The sequence below is a fragment of the Seriola dumerili genome, unplaced genomic scaffold (assembly GCF_002260705.1).
Source record: "Seriola dumerili isolate Sdu_G_001 unplaced genomic scaffold, Sdu_1.0 BDQW01000301.1, whole genome shotgun sequence".
NCBI lineage: Eukaryota > Metazoa > Chordata > Actinopteri > Carangiformes > Carangidae > Seriola > Seriola dumerili.
The window spans coordinates 331975-359452 of record NW_019174556.1 but is presented as its reverse complement, the minus strand read 5'-3'; the positions used below and the strand labels follow the sequence as shown (position 1 = coordinate 359452).

At 39.5% G+C, this 27478-nt stretch overlaps 1 protein-coding gene across 13 annotated transcripts in view; it reads left to right on the top strand.

Moving 5' to 3' along the window:
- The window catches only part of LOC111231374 (calcium/calmodulin-dependent protein kinase type II delta 2 chain), a 35488-nt gene extending 8554 nt beyond the window's left edge, over nucleotides 1-26934 (top strand). The window contains exons 3-22 of one of the 13 annotated variants that reach the window (XM_022758428.1): nucleotides 8641-8700; nucleotides 9839-9893; nucleotides 10255-10320; nucleotides 10928-11000; nucleotides 12648-12750; nucleotides 12906-12989; nucleotides 13244-13338; nucleotides 13677-13799; nucleotides 14067-14150; nucleotides 14414-14456; nucleotides 15686-15723; nucleotides 17201-17260; nucleotides 18710-18754; nucleotides 19251-19299; nucleotides 19792-19890; nucleotides 20414-20434; nucleotides 20830-20905; nucleotides 21021-21115; nucleotides 23452-23680; nucleotides 25334-26934. In XM_022758428.1, the coding sequence (XP_022614149.1) occupies nucleotides 8641-8700; nucleotides 9839-9893; nucleotides 10255-10320; nucleotides 10928-11000; nucleotides 12648-12750; nucleotides 12906-12989; nucleotides 13244-13338; nucleotides 13677-13799; nucleotides 14067-14150; nucleotides 14414-14456; nucleotides 15686-15723; nucleotides 17201-17260; nucleotides 18710-18754; nucleotides 19251-19299; nucleotides 19792-19890; nucleotides 20414-20434; nucleotides 20830-20905; nucleotides 21021-21115; nucleotides 23452-23680; nucleotides 25334-25337 (1502 nt within the window). In that variant the 3' untranslated portion in view covers nucleotides 25338-26934. Of the gene's footprint in view, nucleotides 1-8640; nucleotides 8701-9838; nucleotides 9894-10254; nucleotides 10321-10927; nucleotides 11001-12647; nucleotides 12751-12905; nucleotides 12990-13243; nucleotides 13339-13676; nucleotides 13800-14066; nucleotides 14151-14413; nucleotides 14457-15682; nucleotides 15724-17200; nucleotides 17261-18709; nucleotides 18755-19250; nucleotides 19300-19791; nucleotides 19891-20413; nucleotides 20435-20829; nucleotides 20906-21020; nucleotides 21116-22290; nucleotides 22344-23451; nucleotides 23691-25333 lie in introns of those variants that run through there. The other 12 variants (XM_022758426.1, XM_022758427.1, XM_022758438.1 and 9 more) reach the window with 12 other exon arrangements.
- Nucleotides 26935-27478: the final 544 nt, after the last annotated feature.

Sequence of the window (27478 nt, the reverse complement as noted above, 5' to 3'; positions counted from 1 at the left end):
CTTCCTCGAGTGTTTACACTTCATGGCATTGCTGTCTTTATCAGACTGGTTCACATGTGAAACAAGAAACAGCTGTGAAACAGAGCAATAGACATACTCATGTCGAAAGCTAAAGAGACAAATGTGTTTTTGTATGTGTTGTTTTAGTCTCCCAGAAGAACCATATCAAGAGCATGAGCACTTATTAAAATGTTTATCAAAGTGATATCAACAGTATACACAATAATCACGTGTCTTTCTGTTCCTTTAAACATTGAACAGATGGAGATGGATGCTGTAGATGCATCTAGCACTGGTGCCATAAGGCTGCGAAAACATTTTCCATTTCTAAAACATCACCTGGAGATATCAGATGTGATCGTCAGTACTACTTCACGACTTCTCCTCTCCAGATGTCCAATTTTGCTCTGATGCTCCAAAATCTAGCAGACTTAAATCAGAAGCCGAAGAGGTAGAGATACCAGTTTTCCTGCCTGAAGTAGCTGCAGTATAGGCAGGGGATGCAGTGTAGCAGCAACATCCTACTGTTATTACGTTAAGGCTTTCCTCACCTTTATGTAAAAGACAAAGCTGGATGGAAAATCTCTAGGGGCTTGTTGGAAGGCATTGTGGGTAAATGCAGGAACATGTAGATGTAGACAAGGTGGCGTTTTCCTGTAAGTATTAAGAGCAACAGTGGTGTGCTGTTTGCACACTTTAATGCGCATATAGTTGCACAATTATATTAAGCAATGTAGGCTATTTGCCTCCTGCACAGACATAGCAGGTTGCTATGGCAGCTCTTGTTAGTGATGACTTTGACCGCCTTTTTTTTCTTTCTATGAAGTTAGAGAGAATTTTAACTGTTTTTATTACTGCTGTTTAAATAGCAGACATGATATTCTCAAGAAGAATAGCATATACTGTGATAATGGATACAGCATTTTGGTAACTTGGTTGCTGCCAATGCTCTGCAGCACACACACTAAATGTTACCTCAGTAATGGAGCCATAATCATAATAAAGAGCCCCTCTAATGGTAGGGCTTCATCTCTGCATTCAAATCTGTAGCTTTGTGTGTATATATAGCGTATGTGATTAGAAATATGTCTCTATGTTTAGTTCTGTGGTCAGGATGTCTCCTGGATTAGAGCACTTTTACATAATAGTCTAATGTGTGTGTCTGTATTACACTGGATAAGATAAAGGCAGGCATTACCGTATGTTATGAGACTCCCAGCAATACTCCAGGGGCAGTTTTATCTCTGACACCAGCCACCTTTTGTTTCTCCTTAGAGGAGAAAGCAAGGGAGTTATCAGTCTCATAATTCTTCCTCTGTTGGGAACCAGCGGAGGGTGACGGTGTCTCAGCGTCCTGGATGGTTTCATTAGACCCCTGGGTTCTGTGGGGGGTCGAATGGAAACGTATGGAGGAGGACTACTTAGCTGCTGGCCACAGAGGATGTTACATTCAACCCACTACATCTTTTTAATTAAAACTCTTAATTAAATTGAAGCAGAGCAATTGCAGCACCCTGTTGCAGCGTGTATGGTGGGTGAATTTGTGTGGATTAGGTTTAGGACATCAACCGAGGTTTATTCTAATCATCGATTAAATTATTGATTGTTTAAACAGATTGATTGAACTGTGCGTAATATCACAAGTTCCCACAGGATGTTTTTCAAACTGCTCATCCTGTTTGACCAACAGTGAAAAGTATGAAACAGAGTACATTTGAAAAGCTGCAGTGAACAAAAAACTTAATTTTACTTTCCAATTCAGCCCTGTTCCAAAAATAAGTTGGTATTGGTCCGGCTGATGGCTGTTAATATATTTGCTGTGGAAAAGAACAGATCAGCCAGTGTTATGCTTATGCTATATCAGCGTGGGACCATAAACCCATTTTGTTCTTTTCCTTTAGTGTGTGTGTGTGTGTGTGTGTGTGTGTGTGTGTGTGTGTGTGTGTGTGTGTGTGTGTGTGAGTGAGTTTTATGTTTCAGTGAAATGAGTGTAAGGACAATATTATGTGAGTGGTTTATTAATGAGGAGAGAAATCTGATGACCACAATAAGTTGGTCAAGCTGAGTGAAGATACAAAGCAGGTATATATAAGATGTTTAAAGTTCATCCTCTTTGTCCAACTCTTTTTTGTGTGTGTGTATTTAAGTACCTTTCTCTGTCAGGTATTTGTTCTGTCTCTATTTCTGTCCCTGTCTCATGCTTTTTTGTTTTAGCTTTCTATGTCTGCCTGTGTCTTCTCTGTCTGTCCCTAAATTTGGTAGCATTAGACTTACAGGACGTCAAACTACAAAAAGGCAAAGAAATCACACACATACACACAGAGCACTACACTCTGCTGCAGTGCGGTTGCAGACGTGACACAACAGAAACTGAAAGAAAAACAAGCAGCAGGAGAGAGAGAGAGACAGAAGGGGAAATAGAGGTAGGGGTCTGTTGGGGTCAGATTTTGAAATTTGGAATTTGTCTCGTGACGGCAGTGATTTGCAGTGTTTAGACAATTTGTAAGCAACTTTTCAATACATCACTCTGAAGTGCAATCAAACAGGTCTCTGGACCTGGAATGTTTCTCTTTCACGGACGATGTCTTCTTGACTTCTTAAAAGTGCATTAAAACTTGAGACAGACCACAAAAATGACATACAACAACAAGTTGTTGGAGAATACTTTATAGTAGATAATAACAAATCCATGCTTTATTTAGGCTTTCATACCAACTGAAAGAAAGGGCTGCAGCAGGAAAAATCAGCATGGAAGGTTGATTAAAGTCAAATAAAACAATCAAGTCTACAGAATGGTATCTGTGTCCATTGAAGCCTCTTAGCTTTTCAGGGGCTTACTCTTCAATAAGGATCACTTCCCTGTAGGTCTACATTGTTTTCTCTATGCTCTATAGTAATAGTAATATTAATATTCATATTTTTACAATCTAATATTATCTTCATTAAACAAATAAACACATTCTCTTCAGTAGAGGATTAAAATGGTTGCTTTTTTATCATTCATTTTCTCTTCTTGGTAAAACTAGACAGGTTTCTCTGATAACTGGTTTATGGCAGCAAAAAATATGCTGTTTTCACCAGCTTTCATTTTTTAACTGTTAGCTCAGTATTGCAACAGTTTCTTATCTCATTATGTGTTACAGTTATTACTAAAGTGGTCAGAGTTACTCATAACTTTGTTACTTTGAAAAAAATGTATGTGTCAGAAGGCATTTCCATGAAAAGTTAGATAAAGATATGTTTGAGGAACTCTTAACTCAGCATGCAGAACTTCTGTAGAAATGTAATTCTTGATGAAGTAATGTGCAGTATGACTCCACTTAGCATGTGACAGGCTGGTTGACTTACTAACATAGACATACAATGACAAGTGGGCTGTCACTAAATATGGTATGAAGTTTGAAATCCTAATCTGGGCAGCACAGAGGCTACATACTTGGAATGCTGATGCCAAGAAATAGATTGTTTTAGACAAGATGGTTTATGACATGACAAATGCAAGAGGTCAGTGTCCCACAGCCTGCAAAGCAGCTGACAGAGATGCACCACTCAGCACATTTAAGTAGGTTCACATGAGAGATGCGCGTTTAACTTTTAAAATATTTAAATATGCTGCATCCATAATAAAGTAATACATCACAACTACAGAAACTTTTGAGACAGTTTTGTGTGCCATGAGCTAACAAGACGATTACTAAAACTCTTCCTGTGGCTACTGTAAGATTTGACAGAATTAGATTATTTTATGGCACAAATAAATGTTTTTTGGCATTAAAGAGGAGGAGGGACAACAACAGCAGGTGAAAACCCAATTTCTAACTCATTTACCGACATGAAAAAAAATGCAAGGGACAACCTTTTGCTGAAAGAAAACAGGAAGCCACTTGGTATATTGTAAATGAAGTGACCAACCATCATGGAGTTTAGTTATGAATAGAAATTCATACACTGCTGGGCAGAGCGCATGCATACAGGCAGATATTCAGAAAAGCAGCTTAGATCAGGCCAAAAACGTCCAAACAGTCCTGAATGATAACAGCTGACTGGAGTAGCTCCACATGTGTCTGCACAATTACACTGGTTTCACATTATGTAGAAATGCTGCCGTCAGTTTAAACCAGGTAAGCAGAACGCCTCTCATAGGACACACACACACACACACGCGCAGATACATTAAAATATTGTAAAGCATAGCAGCCAGTCACAACTCTTTGTTGTCAGTCTGAGACTTTTTCAGAGTCAGGGAGATTTCAAAGTTGACTGCAGCAGAGGTTTGTTCAGTGGAAGGTGTAAAATGTGATTTTCTCATACATTTAAAAAAAAAAATAAGAATATGCCCTGTCAGGCTAACATACAGACAATCACAACTTCCCACGCAGCTATGGGCACTTTTGTAATCCGATCCAGTAGACTAGCATGTCTTAAAAGTTTTTAAGAATTACACAATACACAAGTCCAAACCATATGAGCGCAGGGAGAACATCCAAACTCCAGAAGAATCTGCTTAAACCTGACCAGACCTCAACATCTTGACTCAATAAAGCATAAACCCAGTAGTATCACATTTTTTGTCTTTCATCTTTGCTGTATGATGTCAAACATACCCTGTGATTGCAGGGGGCTACAATGAAAAGTTATGATTTTAATATCATAAATATGCAGATTTCTAAACAAAAGTATCTAATGCGGACAAAAATTTAATTTTGGTCTTGGTATTTGTTGTAGCGTACTGTGTGTTCTTCTTTTTCCTATGCTCTGTGTGTCAAGGATTAAATGATTTGATGTTCCAGGGGAGAGGTGTTTAAATTACATGTCTTTTTTTTATGTGTGCATGCTCTTACAGGACTAGTTACTTGTGCTTTCCTGTCTGTACTTGTGGAGAGTTGGATAGTTGTGTGTGAACTATCCATGTCGGCCATTTGCATGCAAGGCTGGTTCCACTGCAGAGGAGAAGAGAGGCCTGACGCTCTGATTGGTGCAGGAGTTGCTAGACAACAGATGTCCGGCCGGCTGAGAGGTGGACTACCTGTGGAGGAGGGAGAGAGAGGAGAGAGAGAGAGAGAGAGAGAGAGAGAGAGAGAGAGAGTGAAAGAAAAGTGGAGGTGGAAAATGATGGACGGTGGGAGTGAGGGAATCGTATGACGGACTGTACAGTTAGTTACAGTACAGTGAAAAAATACAACCAACCTAACATGGCTTGCCTTTGCATGTGCCTTTAAAGCAGTGTTTGCAATGGTGACTTTATTGCTTCAAAGAGAAACTATTTATATTATGTCTTCCTAATGTAGGTCTAAAACAACATTGCCTTACTCACACAAATATGCTGCTACAATAACTGTAGCTACTCTAATGTTACTTGAGTATTAAAACTCTTATCTATGATTGGTTCACAATGCAGAGTCCAAATGATTACATTTGAGTAAAAGACCCCATAAACTCTTGTTCATGGACCCCAACTGCTATGTGACCACCTGGCACCATAAATCAGCTGAAAACGGGGGCTCCGTGTTTCCCACTGGGTGAGACTTTTTTTTCTCTTTTTGTGATGGTCGACTTCTATGTTTGAAGAGCTCTGATATTCAAAAATCTTACGGCTGGTTGCAAAACATTGCATCCAAAAGACTACATCTGAATGGGAAAGAACGCACATGAATGCAACATTCTGTTTCACAATTTCAAATACATTTCCAGAGAGACATTTGAAAAGAACACAAAATAAATACATAAACATCTTATTTTGGTTGTGGGCAAATGTATTTGTGTGGAGAAAGGCTGCATGCTTCCCTTTAAAAAATCTGGACCAGTCCAACTTCAACAGAGTGCTGTATGCTGTCTAGTAGTTTGTCTGCTGTAGATGATGAATTATGAAGTGGAGCTGGTATGTAAGACAGTAAGGAAGTTTTATGTGAACACAGGATATCTGATTATTTACATACAACAAATGTATCTCGATAAAAGATTATGTATGCATTATGTATATTATTATTTATACAAACATTTTGTATAAATATTGGTATGCATGAGTCATTTTGGAAACTGATGGACAGCCACTACAGTTAGAAATCTGACAACATGAGTAAAGTGAAATGCAAAAGTCATTGCCACCAACACACACATCAAAACCACTGTAGCAGCAATGCAGCATGCAACGTGATGCTGTTGGCCTAAAATTAACATTCATATATAACCAAAAAACAAAGTGACATAAAAATGAAGTGACAGATTAAGAAAAGTGGAAGATTTGGATAATAAAATGAATCTATTAAATTAGCAAAGGACAGTTTGTGTGTTAGACTGAGAGAAGCAGAGGGAATCATGCACTTTTCAGTAATATGGTAAGACTGAGGCAGAGATGGAGAGATTAGTGACCTTGCTCAGAGGGTCCTGCTAATCATGAAATAATGGCTGAGCTGCCCTTGTTTCTGGCTCTGCCTGTCAGGCTGCCTGTCTATCTCTCTGCCATTGTGCTTGTCTGTAAAGCTGACAGTATACTTCCAACAAGAATTTGGCATACTCTCACAGGCAATATGGCGAACTTGTGACCACACAAAAGTGCTGCATTGGGGTCCGTTTGTAGTGTTGCGTTGCGTGCGAGCCTTGTGTTAAAAGTTTTCACACAAACTTCTCCACCACCCCTGTAGTGTCATGTGTTTGTCCTGTGGCCTTGGGTTGCATGTTTACAGTTTATCTGCTGTTCATTTGTCACTACTCCAACTTAACTTTGAGTCTGGGTCTGAATCACATGCTGCACCTGAATGGGCACTGAGTTTTATTTACAGATCCTTACTAAAAGTATATGCAGAAAACCTTACATTTTACTCTTATAAGGAAAGAAATTATGCTTAGTGAGTTAATTATTTTGTAATTTTAGTACTTTTTTAATTTGATGGATTGCATATACTTGGAGGGCAGGATGGGAAAGAGTTTTAATAATATCACTTGTTTTAAAAGATCATCAAACTGACTGGCACACGCTGCTTTCATCTCCTTTTCTGTACCACGGCAGAAACTTCTTCCTCCTGTATTTTTAGCTTTTACTGTACTGCAGCCACAGCTCGTGCTGTATTTGTTTTGCATTTCACTGTTGGGATTTTATTCTGGCTTTATCTTTTTCACTGCGACTGATAAACTCCACCCGCTGCTGTGCTCGCGCAGTCCTTCAGTCTCAGTACTCATATTGTACTGGCATTTTTACAGAGCGTTTGAGAGCACGCCAAGTTCCATTTAGTTTAAAGTATACTGGAGCCTTAAGTTTGTCTGTGTGTCTGTCTGTGGCTTCCTATAGGTGCACTACACGAACAAACAAACAGATACCTGTACCTATAATGGGAACAAGCTGCTTGGTGTTCTTTGTTGGTCTTGCCTGTGAGCTGCACTGAGTCCACAGTTGCCATAGCATCAAGAAGAGCAGAGGAAGGAGACAAGGATAAGAGTGAAAAATAGGCGTCCTATTTTATTTGAAAAAAAAAGAAAGTAGAACCCACTGCTCTTCTTTCTCTCCCTCACTTTCTCTCTCTCTATCTCTCTCTCTCTCTCTTGCTCTGTATGTCCCAAGGCAGAGCTGAAATGGGTCGCCCCAACACCATAATGTATCGCTCATTATAACGACTGCTGCTCTGACTCAGTTGTTCCAAATCAGAGTCACTGGACTATGGTTTCTTCTGAAGGGGCGATTTGAACATTACTTCTTGTTCACAAAGTCAGATAAGATCAGTCTGGTCTCACAGAGGAGAGATGTGAAATGTTTTCTGGGATGCCATGTGACCAGCCTCTCTGTGGTCACATTGCTGCAGGGGTACAGTAACCCCTGTAACTGGTCCTGTCTGTCTCACCCTGAAGACAGTGTTGTGTTCAGGCCATGAAATTTGGGTAATTAAAAAAGAAAAAAAGTTTGAGGAATTATTATTTGAAGGAATTAGTCTCTAATGTATGCATAAATGAGTACATTGAACATCACACTGATTATTCTACATGTGATTTTGCATACATTTGCCATGTATGTATATCTGATATGTAATATCAATGGAGGATAAAACATTTTCATTAATTTGGGAATACTGATTTTCAACTAATTTTAAGAATGTTAATAGCAAGATAGACTTTTTGATTGTTACATTTTCTTTGGGTTAAGCTTCTGAATATCCTTGTGAATTTATTTTGTCCTCAGGTTAGCAAAGGGAACTTGTAAGCTCATTGCAGGGGCTCATATCGAGCCAGACACCGAAGGTCAACATGAACCCACTGTGTTTGCTTTTCACTGTTGCCTGTCTGTTTGTGGCACATAACCAAGCACATATCAGGTCACATTATTTTTGTCAAGCATTTCACTTCTGATAAGGAAAAGACCAGGGCTGATGCGAAGCCAACACACAGACAGGCACAACATGCGCACAAACAAACACACATGCAGTAGTGTGAATGTCAGGTACAGAAACACACACTGACGCTGACAACGATGCCCAAACACTGCGCTGTGTCCTCCACTGAGTCAAAACTAACTTGCAGCCAACTTCATGTTAGATGATTCAGAAAGCCAATCATAGCAGGGAATAATGAAGAGTATTAAAAATAACCTGTCTCTGTTTCTCTCTCTGTGTTTGTGTCTCCTCTGTTTGTTTGTTTTTTTTTTTTCTTTTTCAGATCATCAAAAGCTGGAGAGAGAGGCGAGGATTTGCCGTCTATTGAAGCACCCCAACATCGGTGAGCTGCAAGTCCTCGATGCTCAAAATATGCACACACAAGAACACGGATACAAACGAAAACACACATACTCTGTTCAGGTCTCTGGTGATTCCTGCTATGGCTATTCATCTTCTAGATACAGTTATGAGAGAGCAAGTGAGAGAAACCAAGTGTGTGTGTGTGTGTGTGTGTGTGTGTGTGTGTGTGTGTGTGTGTGTGTGTGTCTACACAGGTATCTAATGATGATGAATCTGTGTGCTCTCCCAGCTGCGTCATCAAAAAGACATGGGAGCACTACACCCTCCCCCTAAACCACTGACCCTCTACACTCTTTCCTCCTCATTATGCCTCTGACAGAACCTGTCTCTCCTCTTTTCTTCTGTTCAAACTCATCCTCTCATGTTCTTTCTTTCCTTCGCTGTCATTAATTCTGATTCCTCAAATCAGTTCTCCATCACAGCTGCAATTCCAATTGTTTCTCAAGATATCTCTGCTCTTCTAAAGTTTGAGAACAACTGTGACGGATCATTTTGACTCCTGGATGTGTTATGTTAAAAGACAATATATGATATATTGGTGGAAAACAAAGGAATTATATGGGACAATTCTTCTCTATTATCAGGAGTCAAATTTTGAGGGCATTATTGACTTCCTAATGTCAATACAAACTCCTGCGTGTGTTAATACCTCAGATTAACACAGTAGCAATTTCAGCACAGCTGCAAGGATCAAGGCCTAACGTGGAAGCAATTCAGAAAGTTTATTTTCTCATATTGAATATTTATACATTTGAATGGATTTAAAGAAAGCATTAACTAGCTGTCCTTAAATCCAAGTAGTCAAAATCAGAGTTTAAAGTTTAAAAATCAGCATTAAAAAGTTTTGATCATATATTGATCTTAATAACAGCATGAATCATCATATTAAGTGGAGGTAGAATATATTATGCATTGCAGACTCATTTAGCTACTTGATTTACATTGTGTTTCTGATACACCTGACAACTAACAATTTATTTCTGAGGCAGAGCAAAACAAAGGAAGCTGGAAATTATGAGTATTGACCTAAGTGTATAACCGATTTCTCTTTTATTTGTTTTTTTCCTCTGTTTTTTTTTTTTTTTTTTCTCTTCTCTCCTGTGATCTTTTCTCCACAGTACGGCTCCATGACAGCATATCAGAAGAGGGTTTCCACTATCTGGTGTTTGATCTGTGAGTAAGAGATTCCCACAGACACACATTCAAATTTCACATGTCCTCTTGAGTAAGAGCTAGTCTGTGTGATGGTGCCTAGGTGTCCGCTTAGCAAACTCTAACTAGACCACATTTGGATTGATGAAGAGCTGGTGCAAAAGGCTCTTGACCTACATCCCCTGACCTCTATTGCACATTCATAAAACTCCAGCAAAGAAACATGTAACCACCTCTTGCGCATTCTCACGCAACCATTCATGCACACAAACAGACACATAACATCAAGTTTATAGCTTGACCTAAATTGTTCACTGGTGTAATAACTGTACGTTGTGTAAGGATGTCTACACACACTAATATTGTCTCTGTCTCCCCACAGGGTGACAGGAGGGGAGCTGTTCGAGGACATCGTAGCCAGGGAGTACTACAGTGAGGCTGACGCCAGGTAGTGCACACCCACATACACTGCTGAGCACAGCAGCTGTTATGCATCTCTGTCCGTTACTGGAGAGAACAACTGTGTGCACCTTTATACGTGTGTGTATATTTGTGTGTTTCACATATGGTCGTCTCAGAGGTGTGATGCAGCTGCCTTGTCTCTGAGGCATCTCATAGAGTTATTTATAAAGGTGATTAACGACACATAGCCTGCGGCATTAATCATACTCATAGACGGAGAGAGGGAGAGAGTGTGTGTGTGAAAAAAAAGTGTTTGTGTGTGTTTGTGTGTGTATGTGCTTGTGTGTGTGCATCTGTGTTTTCTTGTCATAGACTTTGTTTAGCTTTGGTTTGTCCATACAGTGTAATACATTATATCCTGCGACTTGCCGTCATGTGACTGAATGTCATCCATCAAGAAAACAGAATCACTCATAAGAAGTCTAATGAGAGGAACATATGATACATTGTTATGAGATTGTTTCCTCTTCTCCTCCTCTCAATTAATTTCCCTTCCCGTCTCTTTTTCTCTACCTTTCTCTCTTGCCTTTCCGTCTCTCCTTCCATTTGTTCCATCACAATCCTGCGCTTGTTCATTACTCGCCTGCCCTCAGCCACTGCATACAGCAGATCCTGGAGAGTGTCCATCACTGCCATGTTAATGGGATCGTCCACAGGGATCTGAAGGTTTGTATCACCACATCCACGGGTGCAGCTCTCTTTAGTCCTGACTCTGTGTAACAGGTGGCAATAGTTCCCTCGTAGTCCTCACCTTTGCATCTTTACGTTTTTTTATTTTATTTTATTTTTTTATAGTTCGTTTGATGAAATAAAGATGAAGTTTTCATTGTTTCCTCTAGTAGGAAGAAATATGATATCATTATAGAGATTTCTTTTGTTGTTACATTCTTCTATTATCCTTATAGGGGCTTTAAAAGCTTTGGACAGTTAATAAAGGTGATTTGACCTTGACCTTAGCTTTGAGATTTTCTGCAATACTGGTTTGCTGGATTAGAATTCAAATGAAGTCTTTATTCTTGGTTCAGTATTCGTCCTGGCAATGTCAAGAATAAAGATCGTCTTTTAATACTACGGCTATGTTTCAGACAGCATGCTAGTATCTTTGTGTGAGTGTGTCGTACTCTGACTGCAACACTACGGTGACAGGAATAGGAGCAACCACAAGCCAGAATCTCAGGAATGATCACCATTTGCATAATTGTATAAAAATTATGTTGAGACGTGAAAGATTTTCCAAGGTCATGAATATTCTATTCTTAGTCTGTATTCTCATAACCTCCTGAGAGCATTTTTATGTGGAGGGAAGAGGGAAGAGAATGCAAGAAAGCTCACTTGGATATGTTCAAATGGATTGTGAGCCTGTAGTTCTACCAAGAAAATAGATAAATAAATAAATAAATTCAGAGTAACCATGATGGTTTATGAGATTTCCAATCTGTCAACTTTGTAAGGGGAGATGTTCTTTGCTGAAGTGATTTAAAGTTTTCAGATGCCTCATAATCAGGAGGATTTATTCATCATTATGTAAATTGTTATGTAGATGTGTCCAGTTGTCAGTTAGTGTCTATGTCCTGTTGATTCATATGTCTGCCATAAACTGACTGCACACAGGCTGGCTGTGTTTAGAGTCTCTAAATGTTAGGAAATGTATTATTCATTAGAGCACACACTGTCTAACTGGCCTTAGGTTAGCAAAGACCTTTCTGCACCTGTGTCCGTGTGTGTATGTGTGGATGTGTGTGTGTGTGTGTGTATGTGTGTGTGTGTGTGTGTGTGTGTGTGTGTGCTTGCTGGGGGCTTGCATATATTTACGATTGTGCTAAACTGTGTTAGTGTGCGGCGTGTGTTTGTGGTTACCCATATGTGGCCGAGTCACTTGTTTTTACACCCACGTCTCCTGTGACACCACACCTTCCCCCTGTATCCTTCTCCCTGCAGTGTGAACTTTGTTCCCACTCATGGATTTTAATAGTGGATTGGTGTTACTGTGGACAAACGTATCATGTCTGCAACCAATTCACTCTCTCAGAATCCATGAGACTGAGGGAGCAAGTCCACAGCTCCAGCATGGAAAATGTCCGTGGTCACGTAGAGACTTGGTCCCGTGCACATTTCTGTTTCTCTGTCATATGTGTGGCAGAAAAGGGAGTTGCCCCAGACACTGATTTAAGAGCAGTTTAGCATCGTTGACCCCTAATGGTTTGGATTAGGATTTGGTTTGGCTAATCTGATTTTAGATCTGTGTCTGTGGGCGGCTTGTTCCCAGAGCGTGTGACCTCTCACCTCTAACCTGTTTGACTCCGCCCCCCCCAGCCTGAGAACCTTCTATTGGCCAGTAAGCTGAAGGGGGCGGCGGTCAAGTTGGCTGACTTTGGGCTGGCTATCGAGGTGCAGGGGGACCAGCAGGCATGGTTTGGTGAGTATTCATCCATCCATTTTCAACCTGAATCAATCAGTCAGTCAAGCAACCAAGCAATCAAGCAATCACTCATTTAGTTAGCCTAGTCAATAAAATGCCCACTCCCGCCTACCATTCCACATCTCCTCCCTCCCTCCATGTCACTCCTCCAGGTTTTGCCGGCACCCCAGGCTACTTGTCTCCAGAAGTTCTGAGGAAAGACCCATATGGGAAACCAGTGGACATGTGGGCCTGTGGTAAATAACATTCAAATTCTCTCACTGCAACTGTTCGAATAAACTTGACGCTGGAGCTAAGGCCTCAATCTAAGGCTTTGTCTGACCTGGTCAGGTGTGTGAAGAAGCATGGTCTGCACCTACACTGCAGCTTCATGTTGTTTCAAGTGTATTGTGCAGTGTCAAAAGAGTGAATTTTATGTTCTTGTTGAATAATAAAATCACTGCAATATATCGTTCTTACCTGCTTAACTTCACATGTCACCACCTCGCAGGTGTTATTTTGTACATCCTGCTGGTGGGCTACCCTCCCTTCTGGGATGAGGATCAACACCGCCTCTACCAACAAATTAAGGCTGGGGCCTATGATGTAAGTGTGCACTCGCATACACAGTAGGGCTATCATTAAAAACAAACGACATAGTTTGTACAACGTCAGTACTAGTATAAGGTGACACCCCTAATTCTAACAGTAGCCCTACTGCACACAAACTCAGTCTTAAATACACAGGTTTACTTTTATCTCTTATGTCTCTTTCTCTCAAAGGATGTTTGTTTTATAAATTTTCTGTTCCTTCATTCATGTTTTTCCTTATTGTTTCTCTTTTCCTTTTACTTGATACATGAAGAATATTAAAATCATATGATTTTTTGCCTGTATTTGCTTTATCTGTGCAATGAGTTTTGACATTGTGTTTTCTTTTGCAGTTCCCATCCCCAGAGTGGGACACTGTAACTCCTGAGGCCAAAGATCTGATCAACAAGATGTTAACCATCAATCCCAGTAAACGCATCACTGCCGCAGAGGCCCTCAAACACCCCTGGATCTGCGTATGTGACACACACACACACACACACACACACACACACACACACACACACACACACACACACACACACATACATAAATAAAGATCCACACACTGATGATAATTAACTACTGTAAGTAACAGACTGCTTAAATTCTATATTGTCTAACTTCCATGACCACACATCTCCCAACAATCACATTGCCCACACATGCACAACAATACATTCCTGCCACCTATTGTTTCCATTCCCTCCTAATCCTCAAATCCTCTCATCTTCTTCCTGCAGCAACGGTCCACTGTAGCCTCCATGATGCACAGGCAGGAGACTGTGGAGTGCCTGAAGAAATTCAACGCCAGGAGGAAACTCAAGGTGAGGCTTCGGGCAGTCCTTCATGTTTCTATTTATATAGAACAGTCCATCCACCCATCTTTCTCCCCCTCTCTCTTTCTGTCTTCCTCACTCAAGACTTCTCAGGGTAACTCAGAAATGATGAGTTGTTCTCTTAAACCTTCAAGTTGCCCTTTTGCTGTGCTCCACTTTCTTGCTGTAACCTTATAATCAATCTTCCTATTTCTCTCTTCCTTCCTTCCATCATCATTACCGCCTTCTTTCCTTCTCTTCTACCACTGCAGGGAGCCATACTGACCACTTTGCTGGTCACAAGAAACTTCTCAGGTATGTCTCTCTCAGCCTAGTGTCCAAGACCTGGTTTTCCCAAACTAAAAACATATATCCTAAAAAAAAAAAGCAGGTGGTTGGGAATATTTCTTAGCCTTTGATATTGGAAGTGGTTTGGGTAGTTGCTCTAAGATAAGTGCATCTTCTATTCACGAGGAAACAAATCAGAGGCATTACAAAATAGGTAAAAATGTGTATTCAATCTTTAACTTTGAAAAAAAAAAATGAATAGAGGCTTGTTAACCTATTTTGGAACGCCTTCGATCTGTTTCTCTATAGAACAAAGATGATCTTGGCACAAATACAGTGTGCCGTTGGTAAACAGAGTCATCTCTCTTTATCTCTCTAGCTGTTCTCTACCACTCTCTCCCACTATTTTGCACTCTGTCATACTTTTTTGCATGTATTTTCTTTGACCTATCTCTAATTTCTCAGGCTCTTACCAGCCTGTTTTCTCTCTTCATTCTACAGAAAAATGCATTAGTGCATTTGTGTCTCTTTTTATTCATCATCTTCTTCCTTTTTCAATTTTCTTTCCTTCTTTTGTTTGGATTGTGGTATCCATTTGAGGTAAGATTTTTGGAATGACAGGGAAATATGTGGGGTAGGGCCCAGCCAATAAGTTGTAATTTTTAGCCTTTCTTGCTCTCCTAATAGCCAATCACATATGCATGAAGATGAGGTGTTTGGTATTCGAAAAGAGCAATATTGAATCTCACGCTTGCCAAAGTGCCAATATGAGATCAGAATGAAATTTAGACAAGGATACAGCATGTATTTTGAAGTGCAACTTAGTGTTTGGATTCTTTATGCTGTCAGAAACAAAGCGTGAGATGAGTGATGGGATTGTATATGTGGGCGCTAGTGGTTAAGTGCATGTGTATGCGTGCAAATGTCAAGTTAAGAATGCTGTGTGAGCCTCCTGGAGTTAGGTAGATTATCCTTTTCATCACCTGCTAAATACACACCCAGTCAACCACCCACCCTTCAGCCCCTCACATGTGAATTAATATGTAGTAGGACACAACCTTGCATAAATGATGATGCCATTCAGAGCATCTGTTGCATTGCATCATGGATCTTGCAGTTGGATTTTTGCACCTGGAGTTTGAAGATAAGCACAGTTGACTGATATGCTTGCTGCATGTTAGTGTAGCCTCAGGCTCAGGACTCTGTTTGTCAGCTCTCATGCTGAAGTGCTGTCTCTTTCTTTCCTTCTACAGCAGCCAAGAGTCTGCTCAACAAGAAGCCCGACGGTGTTAAGGTGAGCTGCTTTGCACAGTGAAGAGAATGCTTTGTTACTTGCATTAGTCTGTTGGAACGTGAGAGGATTATTATTATGCATTTTGCACTTAACAGCATCATCATTCAGGGACAGTCACTCCAAGCAGTGGGCAATGATTATTTTCTTAGCTTGATCTCACAGTTGTTTTGTGGCACAGCTGACCACATTGATTATATGTGAGTGACTATATTTCTAGTACAATTATCCTTTCTTTTTTCTAAATACTGGTCTCTATGGTGTCTCTTCCTGCCTGTATTTCCTTAATGGACCATGTCTCACATTTTCCATAGACATTTAATCTTTACTTTAGAGCCTCTGTTGTGCTCTTTCCTAATTTCTCTGTGTGTTTGGGGTCCGATCTGAAATGAACACTTAACGCAGAGGTGCATGTGTTCACATGTGCACGTGTGTGTTGAGATTTTTGTGTAGCTGACTAATTCTGTGTGCCTGTTCTACATTTAAGTGAGTTTTAATTTGAGGTTGGACCTCTGCATACATTGTCTGAATCAGTGTCTATGTGTTTGGGTCTTACTCAGGCCTACACTATGTCCGTTCCAGGGAGTGTGAATGGTGTCACATGGATGAGGGAAAATGAGAATTTAAAAAAAAAAAAAGTCCTCATTAGAGTAAAAATTGAAGAGACATGTCAAGAGAGTGAAAGTTTGACAATATAGAGTAGTATGTTTTATGAAAGAAACATACTGAATGTACAAAATAACAGGGAAAATTTTCCCTCTGAATTGGTGAATCCAGATGAAATCTATTACTTTGTGTTGATTTCCTTTATCACAATTTGTGATAAGTAAACAGTAAACATAGCCAAGTGTATTAACTCACTGAAGATGACAGTCTTTCCCACAATTTTATGTTTAGATTATTAATATTACTTATTAGATTTTTTTTCTTCAGTTGTACCAATATAAATCAACATTCATATAGATGGATGAGGAACATTTTATTGGAAAGATCTCAGTTGGAAAAGGGACTGTCAGCATAGTTTCCCTTTTTTTTATAATTGGTCCGCTGTGTAAATTTATTGCCTGTTCCTAGCTTATCTGACAGGGGGGGTGGTCAAAAATAAATTTAAATAGCTGTCTCCTCATCTCCCCCATATGGTTACTAACAACCCCTTTTATATTCATGTAGGTCTAGCAGTTTAGAATAAATCAAAATGTGTCTATTAAGAAATGTGGTTTTAGAAACATAAGAAGTTTTCCTCCAATTACTTTCAGGATAAACCTGTCTGCCTAAATCTGCTTTATGAAATACACAGATTTCATAAAGAGGTCTTGGTTGGTAACAGTAACAGTCGGTAACATCAGATCTGAGACATAGGTTAGGATGATCTCTTTGGAATGGACCGTTGCCCGAGTGTGTGTGTGTATATGCGTGTGTGCACAAGTGGGTCTGAAAAGTGTGTATGTGTGTCATTTCCCCTCTACACTGCCCCCTGCAGGTCAACAACAAAGCCAACACAGTGACCAGTCCTAAAGACACTGGCCCTGCCCCTGCACTGGTATACACACACAACCTCACCTACACTCGCACCTTCATCTGCAAAACTTCTACAACTCCCCATCTCACACCCCCAACTGTGGAGGAGGTACAGGTTCACCCTTTCACAGAAGGGGGTCAGATCAGTTCCTGTTTGATCTCAACCTTGCTTGTTACTATTTAAATTCTTTACCAGGTGCATAAGAATATGAAAAATATAATGGGTGATAACACAGGGTGAGACGGATGTCTAGCTCAACTATTGGCTATCCCTGAATGAAATAATGTGTAAAAGCTTTTGCCACTGCGCAGCATGTCTCAGTTGCACCATAGTTGATAAAGCTAAGTATGAAAGGTAACATATTCATAATTCAGATCGATGTGTTCATTCATTCATCTGAATTAGCAAAGCATGCGTGGGGGAATACCCGAGCTCGGCCATTTAGGATTTGCTGGATCTGTATAATGATAATGTAGGGCTTGAGCAATAAGGCTTCACATACATGTTTGGATTTGACTTTGAGTAGTGTGGTCCTAAATCTGTAGTTAGGGGCAACCTCTACCTCAACCCCCCACCCCTCCCACCCCCTCCCTCTCCTTGTCCCTTTTTCCTCTGCAAGAATCTCTCCCCTCTCCTTCCTCTTTACAAACCTATGGCATGCATGATCTCCTCCCGTGTCATGAAAAGTACTTTACTGTTTTCGTTGTTGCATGTGAAAGTAAAATTCGTAATCCAAGGATATGTTGATCGTATAGTTTGTCTGTGCATGGCTGGAGAGTGAGGTTGTCAGCTCAATGTGATGCCACGTTCCCAAGTGGTTTGGCCGTCACTCATTGGCTTGTGCATGGTGTCTGCTGACTGGCTGCCTACGTCAGGCCACATGACTGCTGCTCTGCATGATGTCAAAGGCTTCCTGTCTCCCCATTTGCTGTCTAGATGATTACGCATGAACACAGGCACATGACATCTCTTTCTCTCTCTCTCTCTCTCTCTCTCTCTATCCTCCTTTCTCTCTCCATCATCATAATGCACACACACACACACACACACACACACACACACACACACACACACACACACACACACACAGATGCAGGCTGCTGATGTTATAATCTAGTGTAATCTGGGTGAGTGATTAGAAGGACTGAGCTGGTCATCAGGATCGATTCCACAAAAGCCCAGACATCTGATTACTAAGGCAGGACACTGGTGAGGGCTGATGAGAGAAAAGCAGAAAAAAAGACATTACCATACAAGAAGGGAGATAATATAAGCACAAAGACAGAAAACAAGCGAAGAAGGGTTTATTCTTTATTAAATAGATAGATATATAGATAGATAGATAGACCTTCTCAACCATCCAATTCTGAAAACACACATATGCTTTACCAGCTCCTGTGCCATCATACCTTTTTCTGGGTTTCTTTAGTTATCTCTTCCCACAAGTTCTCTGTCACTTTTGCTCTTCAGGAACCACAGACAACTGTGATTCACAACCCTGTGGATGGAAACAAGGTATTACAACAAAACCACCATGTTCATTGTTAGCTGCATTTATTCATATTAAAGCCATTTGTTCCTATACTTCAGGCTTTTTCCTTTCACAGTACAGTTAATAAAAAAACAACAGTATCTCCCTAACACCAAAAACAGCTCTTAACTTTGACTGTTACATAATCAAACATTAATAAATTATGTTCAGTGGGGAATACTGGTAGCATCAGGGTTTAATATCCTGACCATGTACTTGCAACATCCCTGATTTAAGCCCAGCTGGGGTCTTAGTTGCATGTCATTAACCCTCTCCATCTTCTTATTTGTTGTCTGCTATTTTGCAATAAAGGATAAAGAAAATAAAATCTTAAATTCTTAAAGATAGCTTTAAGCTTAGCATTTTATTACAAACTTCTTTTTTCCAACAATCATTGATATTTAAAACATACATTGTACCATATCATCATCAATATATGCAAATTCAAAGGACTAAAATGTATATGTTGCCATTCTTAAGGAGTCCATTGAGAGTGCCAACACTACCATAGAGGATGAAGATGTAAAAGGTAGGGAAACATGTGTAGCCTATTTGTTTTCTCATACTTAACAGTTGTCGCCTACACTGTGCACTTACAACAGTCAGTCCTCGCCATTTTCATTCAGACCGATCACTCAATCACTTTGTATGCTTCTCTTCACCCTGTTTTGTAACTGCACAGCAAGTTCACTACTGCAACCCCCCTCTGGCTGTCAACTCTTCCTGCAAAAAGCAGTCCGCCCTGTTCTTTTTTTGTCCTACCCTCCCTCACATACTCAAGTTTCTCCCATTTTATGTCTGAGGTTGATGCTGACATTTGTCAACACTACTTGCTTTTTCTTCTTCATTTGCATACACTGTCTTGATTTCACTATTACTAAATGTCTTCTTTCTGTTTTCTTTCCTCCCTTTTTTATGTTTTGTTGAAAATATACTTGTTTTCCCCATAACTTCTATCCTGCCTTTGCCCATACATATGTATTTCGGTTACATCCCTCACCACCACACACACACTCGGCAGCCCTTCGTCTGGGCAGCTTAGTGAGCGGTATCTTGAGCTCTAAGAGCCGTTCCTCACAGATGTCTGACTCAAGACAGACTCCCACCTCCTCAGTTCAGAGTAAGTCCCTCCACAGTATGGGAGATGCCCTGTTTTGTTCCCCTCCTATTATCTAGTCAGTCATCACTGGAGGAAACTGCTCCCAACATGTAAAGTGCCTCAAATCCTGGGTTCCTACTTTTCAAATGATTTCCCTCATTTAGATGATTGAATGTTTGAGATTATTTCTCCTTGTGTTGCATTGACTACCTCTTCCCCAGAGGAAAAAAAAACTGTGTTTTTGACCCCTAAGTTATCTGCTTCGCCCCTCTCCTTCTTCTGTGTATGAATTGAAGAGGATGTTCTCCTGCTGTATATTCCTGTCTTGTTGATACATATTACCTTCTCACTCCTCCATTTCTCTTATGTTCTGAGATACCCAAACATTGACTCACACAGTTAAAAGCTGACTCACATACACACATGTAGCTCAGCATTGTAGTTTATGCCTTTGAAGGACTATTATAATGATATACAGTATTTTCTTTTATTATTTACTGTCTTTTTGTTGCACAAATTAAGTAATTTTTTCAATATCCCCCAGCCTGCACCAATAACAATAAAGGTAACTGTCAACATTACTTAGTTAAAACTGCTTTTGTAGAAAATACTTGCATCTGAGCATTGGTTTGTCTTTGTTCATTTTGAGCTTTGTTGGGTGAAAGGAATCGTGTCAGCCTGCATTTTCCTGCCTGATATTCCTATTAGTCATGGGAGGCCTTCTTTTTGTTATGTTACACAGACATGAAATGACTTTGTGAAATACTTTTTTGAGCGCCTTCCATTTCTAATAACTTTGAAATCCTGCTGATTTCGTAGACTAGAACCTGTTTGAAGCTGATTTGATGTCAGACTCCCTTTATCTGCACTCAGACCCTACATTTGCCTGAAATACAGTAACAACTAGTCATTTTTGTACATCAGTTTGGGTAGCTGATGTTCTGTGATCTTGTCTTATAGCTCGCAAACAGGAAATTATCAAAGTGACAGAACAGTTGATTGAGTCTATCAACAATGGAGACTTTGAGGCATATGCGTGAGTTTCTTTCTCTCAGCATTTATACAGTGACATCTAACTGGAAACTGATATGCTTACTTTACTGTGTTGAGTCTTCTTCTCTGAGTCTTCTTTTCTTTTTTTGGTGTTACAGGAAGATTTGTGACCCTGGTCTGACTTCCTTTGAGCCCGAAGCTTTGGGTAACTTGGTGGAAGGACATGACTTCCATCGCTTTTACTTTGAGAATGGTGAGTTGAAAAAACATCAATCATGACTTTGTCAGAAAATAAATTTTAACAGCACCATTAGGACAGTTCCAGGTGGGCTGAAACTGTCACATTTTACACAATAGATGAATACAATGGCTAATTAGAGTCCCAACAGAATTATAGTGTTGAGAGGGAAATTTTTCACAATGTAAAATGCTTGCTCTTGCCAGTGTTCTCCAGAGCAGTTGAATTTTAGATGCTTTGGATCTGGGGTTGCTCCAAAACTAGATGCTGATAAGAATTTGACCCATGGAGCAATTAGAGGTTGTTTATTGATTATTTACTTCAGCTTAACGTTTTCCAGATGGTCTGACAATTTTAAGTAGGTTTCTTATGAACTTGCTTGCTTACATTGGCACAATGTTCTTTTGTGACTTTGTAATGCGTAAGATCTCATCTCTGAACCACATGTGAAAGACCTCCCTGTCTGATTCTCAGTGGGGAGAACTTTCAGTGTTCAATTTAATGTCCTGGCCAACAGTCACACCGCAGCTATGGAGCCAAAAATACACAATGTACAATTCTCACCTTATTTGAATACATTGCACAGTAATTGAAAAACGTGACAAAATGAAGTATATCTACAGTGCACTAAAATCACTAAATCTTTCAGTGAGGTTTTGTCCCACAATGTTAAGTGATAGTATAACAACAATAACTCACCCACTGCAGCAAGGGCGTATGTTTGAGTTTTTTGTCAGATTTTTCTCTGCTTTTAAGCAGATATTTTACTTTTTATAATTAACAGAAATATTGACATGAAAGATTTTCAAGGGGATCTTACAAGGAAATACATTTTTAAAACCCTGTAGATAGTGTGCTGCTCTGTTTGAGCCAACTATCTGCTGTGAGCCATTTTCAAATCTGACCTGAGATTCTGTAATTGTGTCCTTTTATTTTGTTGCTTTGGGCAACACAACTCAAGCCTTGCATGACAGAGATACAGATTTTTCCTTTTATATTTAAAAAAACACTTCTCGTATTATTATCACTTAGCACCCTGAACTCACTAGGGCATCAGAGCTCACCTGAGAGCCTGCAGCTCAACTGTGTCTTGACAGGATTTTCAGAATAAAATGATGACATTAACAAACAAATCAGTTGTGACTAATTGACTTCATGAAAATGTTCATGTCTTAATGACCCATATGCAGTAAGAACTCTGCTCTCGATCCACTCATGGAGAGAGGAAGGGAGGCTTTAAATAGTAAGTATTTCTCAAACTAATTTCAAAGAAGATACATGTTTGGATTGATTACAGAATCTTCTTATTAGCTAAGCTCAGCTGTTGCGCACATTTCAGTTCTTCTTTAAAAAGAACCTGATGTCTTAATTTGCTTTGGGAGGCGTTTTCACCTCACAAATAAGAAAACACTTCACTTAAATTTAGATATAATATCAACTGATGTTATTTTTGTCCGGTGAAGATGTTTTCAACATTTCAAACCTTTAAACTATAGATATAAATACTGTTTCAGATTCACCACCACTCATCACCAACTCCACCACTGCTACCACCGGGCTGCTGCTGGTCAACTTGCATAATGCAGTTTGAAGTTGTGTTTTTCCAGATCCTAGTCGTGCATCACACATATCCCAGTCTTTTACTCCTTATCATGATAGCCAACATTTGACAGAAAACAGAGGGGAGTTAAAATGGCAAGATCATGTGAGATGGGTAAAAAACATTGGCAGGACAATTCAGCAACACCTGGACATTAGGAAGGACATGTCCCTTCTATCTATTCCCAAATGTACACCCATGCACTGCAGCAACAAGAGCTAGAAACAAACACATGATGTACAGAGAGACAAAATACCCTAAAATTCTGCACAGAAATCTGTTTCATTGCTTCACATTAATTGGTAGGGTAAAATCACAAGGGAGGCCCCCAAGGGGAGTATAAATTGTGCATTAGTGGGCATGGGATAAATTGTTTGTTCTATATCAATAGTCACACTGATCAGTTTACAGTTCGTGTTTGCTGGTACACTGCAAGGGCATGGCTGTGATTATGGACTAACCTTGGAGTATGAAATCACTAATGAATAATGACTGCTATAAATGGCAGAATGTCCTCAGTCGTGGTAAAAATAGTTCAAATAAACCAGATATGTCCCAGAAACCTCAATCACTTGGCAAGCTTGTGCTTGTCCACCATCCAGCATCAACATATGGAGACTTTAGTTCATATTGTTTTCATATCAGTTAACAATCCTTCTAAGGTAGGATCAGTGCCTTGTTTCGTATAGCCATGCAGCTATATTAGATTTCTGTAACCTCCCTGTAATGAGTTGCTGTTTCTCACTCCCAGCTCTCTCCAAAGGGAATAAGCCGGTGCACACCATCCTCTTGAACCCACATGTGCACCTAATTGGGGAAAATGCAGCATGTATTGCCTATATTCGACTGACCCAGTACATGGATGGCAGCGGCATGCCCCGTACCATGCAGTCTGAGGAGACCCGTGTGTGGCATCGCCGTGACGGCAAGTGGCAGAACATCCACTTCCACCGCTCTGGCTCACCCAGCATCCCTTCCCAGTAAGAGACAGTAAGAAACACACAGCTGAAACCTTGATCAAAGAGAAACTAAACACCAGCTCAGAGCTCTTTTTTTTTTTTTTCCAGATTTCAGTGGTTAAAACTCTCACATTGATACAGTGATGTAGAAGTATACTCCAGGATGTGGTCAGTACACACTGTTGGGTGTGGTCACAGGTGCAACAGGTTACAAACTTCAACCACATGGCAGTGGAACAGGCTTCTGCTTTTAAGTTTTGTGTTGTTATACTTTGAATCAGACCAACCATGATGGAGGTGGCTCTTAGCGAAAGGGATAACCATTCGCTAAGCCCCACTCGCCTAGCTATTGTTGCTACATCTGTCTAATTTTCTATTCTAGCACTGCACATGATGTAGTTTACTGTTTTAAAGGAAGCAGATTTACTCCTCGAAATTTGCAGTCATTTCTAAAGACCTTTTTAGTGAATAACCATAGATTTTGACAGGTAGAATGACGATTGTTGAAGCATATTTTACCAGTTGTAGCTAGCTAGCTTAAACCAATGCCAACAAAATGTGTGCGTTAGCTGAAAACTCTGTCTACAGGTGACTTTTAGCTGTTACTCTTTTCGACTCATTTTAAAACTAAATATGCACTTGATGGCTGCATATACACTGTTGCCCATAAAGTTGGAATAATTTTGTTGGTGCAATGATTATATTATGTGTTCCTATTTAAATGCATCAGTAATCACTTTTGACCAGGTGCAATGATTATATTATGTGTCCCAATTACCCAGGTGAAATGAAATGAATCACATTGTCACAATCATTTCATGGAAATAGGTAAAAAATATTGTATTTCAACTTTATGAGCAACAGTGTATGATAGAAAGCTTTTGCTTTAGAAAAACTAAAAAAAATGACACCACCCTGCCAGCACACAATTGCATTATGTGGGGAAATCCAAAGCTTGACAGACCCACTGTGATTGGACAATCCTTGCCAGATGGAGGAGTTTAGTCAATTCAACAGTCAGTTTCAAAGGTGGAGTATTTAAGAGCTCTGACATTCTTAAGCTTGACAATTCAGTCATTAATGCATCACACAAGCAGGCTGAACAGGTCTTTTTCATGACGGACCCTTTGATTTCTCATAGCAGGAAAGGAATAGGTATAGGTGTAACCTATCATTTTAATTACAGCTCTGCTCCATTTATGGGCCGTGCACACCCTTGTATTTCCATTTTCCACTATTTCACTTACTATTCACTTAGATGGAGTTATGCTGAGAATTACCTGAGGTCACCAAACACCACAAACAAATATGAATCATAAAGGCTTGTGTTCCATCTGAACAAGTTCAACAAAAGAGACAGGAGAGTAATACGCCTGTCAAGCACACCCTGTACACACTTGCACAACCCCAAGAAGAGGGCTAATGATGCCAGGTGAATGAAATCATAGGTTGGGGTGAACCATAGGTGTGTAAGGGACATTCCAAGTGAGAACAGTGGTATTGTGCCAGGGCCTTTTAATGGTAGTATCCACATCTGTGCTTTTCCTGCTCTTACAGGTTCTAATGTTTGCTGTGAAAAAAAGGCTATACTGTTCTGATTATTTATCGACACAGTTAACATTTTCATTACTTTGTGATTTCTGACATTTATGTTCTCTCTCCCTCCTTTTGCAGTTAATGGAATATCAACATTTGGTCAAAAAAAGAAAAAAAATCCCATCAGCAAATCTAGAAGGGCAGTCAACTAGCCAACCCATGACTGCTCTCTGACCTTTGACCCTTCTATAAGGACATGACATCGCACAGGACACAAGTATTAATACATTTTACTGTTATGGCATTTTATTAATGGACATCATTCAAAACCACCATCGGGTGGCTGCACACCGTATCTGGACATTATGAAACAAGCATATTGACAACATTTTTTTGTTTGTTTTTTAAGATGTTTTGGTATGCATTTTAAATATAAAATAGAGATGTTTAAAAATCTACTACTGTAACCTCTCCCAAAAATTAGTTCTGTATTTTTATGTGTATTTATGTGTGTGCAATACAAAAACATTTGGAAGATCAGAATGTTAAAATTGAGCTTGCTTTAGTTCTGGTGATGTATATACATTGTGATTGTTGATAAAAACAAAAACAAACATTGAAATTGCTATTCTTGCTATCAGAGAAATTAAGAGTTTACGTAAAATCCAGTTTATGAGCTACATTTATGTTTGCTATGAGCTAAGTCATACTGTTTGAATTGTCCAATTTCAACCTATAATACTAATTTAAATGTAAAGAAAAGCAGAGCAGCTTACACTTTGCATTGAGGTATGTTTGCCTTTATATCAGTGAAATAAGAAATAAGAGAATGTAGCATATATGTAATATATGAAAATTCAAGACTATTGTGTAGTGCATGGGGGGGAATATTGTGAGTAAGATCATATGAAACTATAATATCTTCTGTTTGATTAGTGAATCACTGACTTGTTTGTTTGCATTTGTTAATGTTGTGCATCAGTCCTGTCCCAAATGTTTCCAATGTCCTCCAATATCATGGAACTGCTGTAAAAACAATAACACAGTCATGGTTGACATAAATATCAAAACCTCATATCTAAAAGGAGGCTAAATAAACTCCTGGTTGCAGAAGCACCCTTACATTTTGTATAAAAATTAGAAGAAAACAAGCTCATTTTTCATAATGTTTGTACTTGTATTGTATGACTGTATGTAGGGTTTCTGTTGTCATTTTATTCTTGTCATTTCCAGTGTGTTACTTTGCCAGTTGCACGGAAAAGGTAGAGATGAAGATTGAGCAAAGGCACTATAGTCTCTACCTTCAGTCAGTTGAAGTGTCAACCTGATGGTTGGGCCAATAAGTCTGGAAGCGTCATAAAAGCATTGGATTGCAGTCATACAAGAGTATGGTGAGAGGACAGTGAAGGAGACGAGTCAAATGAGAGTTGGACTGTAATAAATGTTGGGATGTCTTCCTTGACGATCAGTGCTTCTACTAGCCTGTGGTCTCCTTACCACTGCAAGACAATGCCAGTGTCTTTGTCATCCGTACTGTTTTCTCTTTTCAATTGGTTTGTCTCTTCTTTTTTTTAAGGGGAAAATATGATAAAAAAATTTCTTTTGACGAAACGTATGATGTCAATGCAATGCACCACTCCTTATATGGTGTGTACCTGTTGCCAGCACGGCAATGGATGGCTTAACATGTTTAAGAAATAAATAAATCAGCTAAAAGGTGTGATAATGAATGAGTTTAACCTGTTTTGTGTTGTTGGTTGTTCATTATTGGCCTAGTATGGGGATGGAGCGGAGCTTCTGTTGTGAGTGTTAGATTTTAAGTTAATTATTTGAAACATTTCTGTGTGATCTTTGCTCTATACTAATACACTCTGGACTCCCAAACGAATGTATAGGTTCTGTCATCCAAATGAAACGTAAACCACTTAAACCACCAACTGGACTGCCTTAGAGTAAAATGGGCAATTTGTAATTTCAGGAACCTATTTTTGTGTATTTGACAGATCATTACAGTAATTATATCTAGAATAAACACACAAATCTTAAATAAACAAATACATTTTAAGAGTTAAGCACAAATTGGACAGCCTTTGATCTGTCACTTTATTTTCTGGCTTAATGGTGACATCTTGTGGGTAGTGTATGACCTATTAGATGTAGAATATGCATTCAGTGGCAAGAAAAAGTATGTGGCCCTTTGGAATCAACTGGTTCTCTGCACTGAATTGTCATAAAGTATGATCTGATGTTCATCTAAGTCACAAATATAGACAAACACAGTGT